The sequence below is a fragment of the Ipomoea nil genome, unplaced genomic scaffold, assembly GCF_001879475.1.
Source record: "Ipomoea nil cultivar Tokyo-kokei standard unplaced genomic scaffold, Asagao_1.1 scaffold1919, whole genome shotgun sequence".
Lineage (NCBI taxonomy): Eukaryota > Viridiplantae > Streptophyta > Magnoliopsida > Solanales > Convolvulaceae > Ipomoea > Ipomoea nil.
The window spans coordinates 196,547-198,870 of NW_017618347.1; the positions used below are offsets into that span (position 1 = coordinate 196,547).

The 2,324-nt window shown below is 37.5% G+C and overlaps 1 protein-coding gene across 1 annotated transcript; it reads left to right on the forward strand.

Moving 5' to 3' along the window:
* The first annotated feature begins 200 nt into the window (after positions 1-200).
* Positions 201-1,082, forward strand: LOC109193757. Its single transcript, XM_019344574.1, has one exon. It carries the CDS (start codon positions 201-203, stop codon positions 1,080-1,082), a length of 882 nt encoding a protein of 293 aa, XP_019200119.1.
* The last annotated feature ends 1,242 nt before the right edge of the window (positions 1,083-2,324 follow it).

The following is a 2,324-nucleotide window of genomic DNA, read 5'->3' on the forward strand; positions in this document are numbered from 1 at the left end:
GCAGTTTGCAGATAACAGAGTTGGGCTGATGAAGAAGAATACTGGAAATGACATAATTGCCGTTTTACTTCACGGAAACTTAACCCAAATTGTAACTTTGGACTAAAAATGTCCAACTTTTATAAAGTCTGGGTAAAATGTGGTAAAATTAATAAAAGCGGGCAAAATATGTCCAATACGTAATAAATGTAGGACCAAAAATGGATTTAACTCTGAGTGATATTTTACCCGCAACTATTAATTTATTGACGAAGAGGGTGGAAGTGGACTCGGCATGCCCGATGTGTGGTTTGGTTCATCAGGATGTTATGCATACATTTATATCTTGTGATTATTCTAGAATTGTTTGGACTATTACTGGGTTGCCTGTTGCGAATGTGGTTACGCATTCATTCCCGTTATGGCTTACTGGTATTTTCAACATGTTAACAGATGAACAATGCGGTCTGGTAGTTGGTGTGTTGTATCACGTATGGGCTGCCCGGAATATGGCGGTTTGGGAAGGCGCTCTTCCACGGCCGGAGCAAACATGGCGGCGTGCGGCAGCGACGTACCAGGCCTACTGCCAGATCCATCACCGCGCCCAGCAGCAGTCGCACCAGCCGGCGTCCTTCCCCGGCGGACTGGAATCGAGGCCACGATGCTTCTTCGACGCGAGCTTCAATCGCCACACCGCCACTGCCTCTTATGGAGTGGTCCTAATTGCGCACGATGGAGCATTCCTGGCAGCAATGAATGGCCGACTCACAGCCTCTCACTCACCACTCATGGCGGAGGCGCAAGCCTACAAGGAAGCCTTATCTTGGCTTATGGCACGAGGCGTTACGGCGGTAGACCTTCTTACGGGCTGTTCGGAGTTACGCGCTATTATAGTCTCAGGCTCGGCATCTGTTTTGTCCTACGTTGGGGTTGTTACGGACCAGTGTAGGATGTCTATGTCTTTATTTTCGCATTGCTCGTTGAATTTTGTTTCACGAACTTTAAATTTGCATGCTCATACTTTAGCATCGTTAGCTATTAGTCAGGATAACTCTATGTATTGGGATTCGATCCCACCTGATTCCATCGCTATGTTCGTTTGAGTAATAAAATGTTTTTACCTTCAAAAAAAATATTAATTATTATTTATTTTTTTAAAAAATATTAATTATTATTTCAAAAAATAATTAATAATTAATATATTTACACTATAATACAATAATTATAATAAATATTTTATTTTTTATTATTTAATTTCATAAAAATTATTTTATTTTGTAATAAATTTATTAATAATATATTTATTGTTGAGTTTTTATACTTTTAATTATTTAGTAAATTTATTAAACTTCCTGTATGCGTTGTTTTATACGCATGAATTACCAAAGAAGAAGTGCTTGTGTCTCTAGTCTGACCCGACGGCTCCATTAAGTTGATCTTTAGAAGATTGAACTCCATCATTTTGTGGTCTTCATCGTATCCAATTCGAGGTTCTTGACTAGAATGCTGTAGGTTGAGGTTGAAGAAGAAGACTATTGTGTATATTTATAATGTCTTATAATGACTTTGGTCTAAGTGTATGTTAAGCCTCAATTAAGGCTTCCTTTCAGAACATTTGATATTTAAGACTTGTGTTGGCCAATGGTCCATGATATAGTTCAAGGAAATTGGAAAACCTACTTTATAAAATATAAAACATATAATTAAAAACAAACATACAAGATCAGATCTCATGATGATGATGTCTAAATAATATTATTGTGTGGTTTTGTTTGATGGGGGGTGTGGTGCATCCTGGGAGTGACATCAATATAATAGCGGCTAACTAATAATCATGGTTGCAGTAGACGCTAGGCGCTAGGCGCTAGTCGGGCGTCCGGGCAGCGCCTAGCGCCTAAGCGGCCTAGGCGGGCGCCAAAAAAACAGTGGCAGACTCGCAGTTTGACAATTTTAATGAGGTTGTTTTCAACATTCAATCAAATAACACATCCAAATAAATGAAATAATGATAATTCACAAGCCATAACATCAAAACAATATTAAAAATAAAAAATACTCAAATATGAAATACTCAAATACCTCAATCATCCAAATATTCAAAGTATCAAACTAGTCTACAGGTGTAAATATGTCATATTATATATATGTGCACACACACACACACACACACACACACACACACACACACACACACACACACACATATATATATATATATATATATATATATATATATATATATATATATATATATATATATATAAAATGTAAATAGTTAGCAAGGCCGAGTTGATCGAGTTAACTCGACCGAAATGGACGAGTTAACTCGGCTAAGTTATACGCTA

Excerpts from the sequence above, each read along its gene's own strand:
- LOC109193757 (XM_019344574.1), top strand. The coding sequence starts at position 201 with ATGGATTTAACTCTGAGTGATATTTTACCCGCAACTATTAATTTATTG.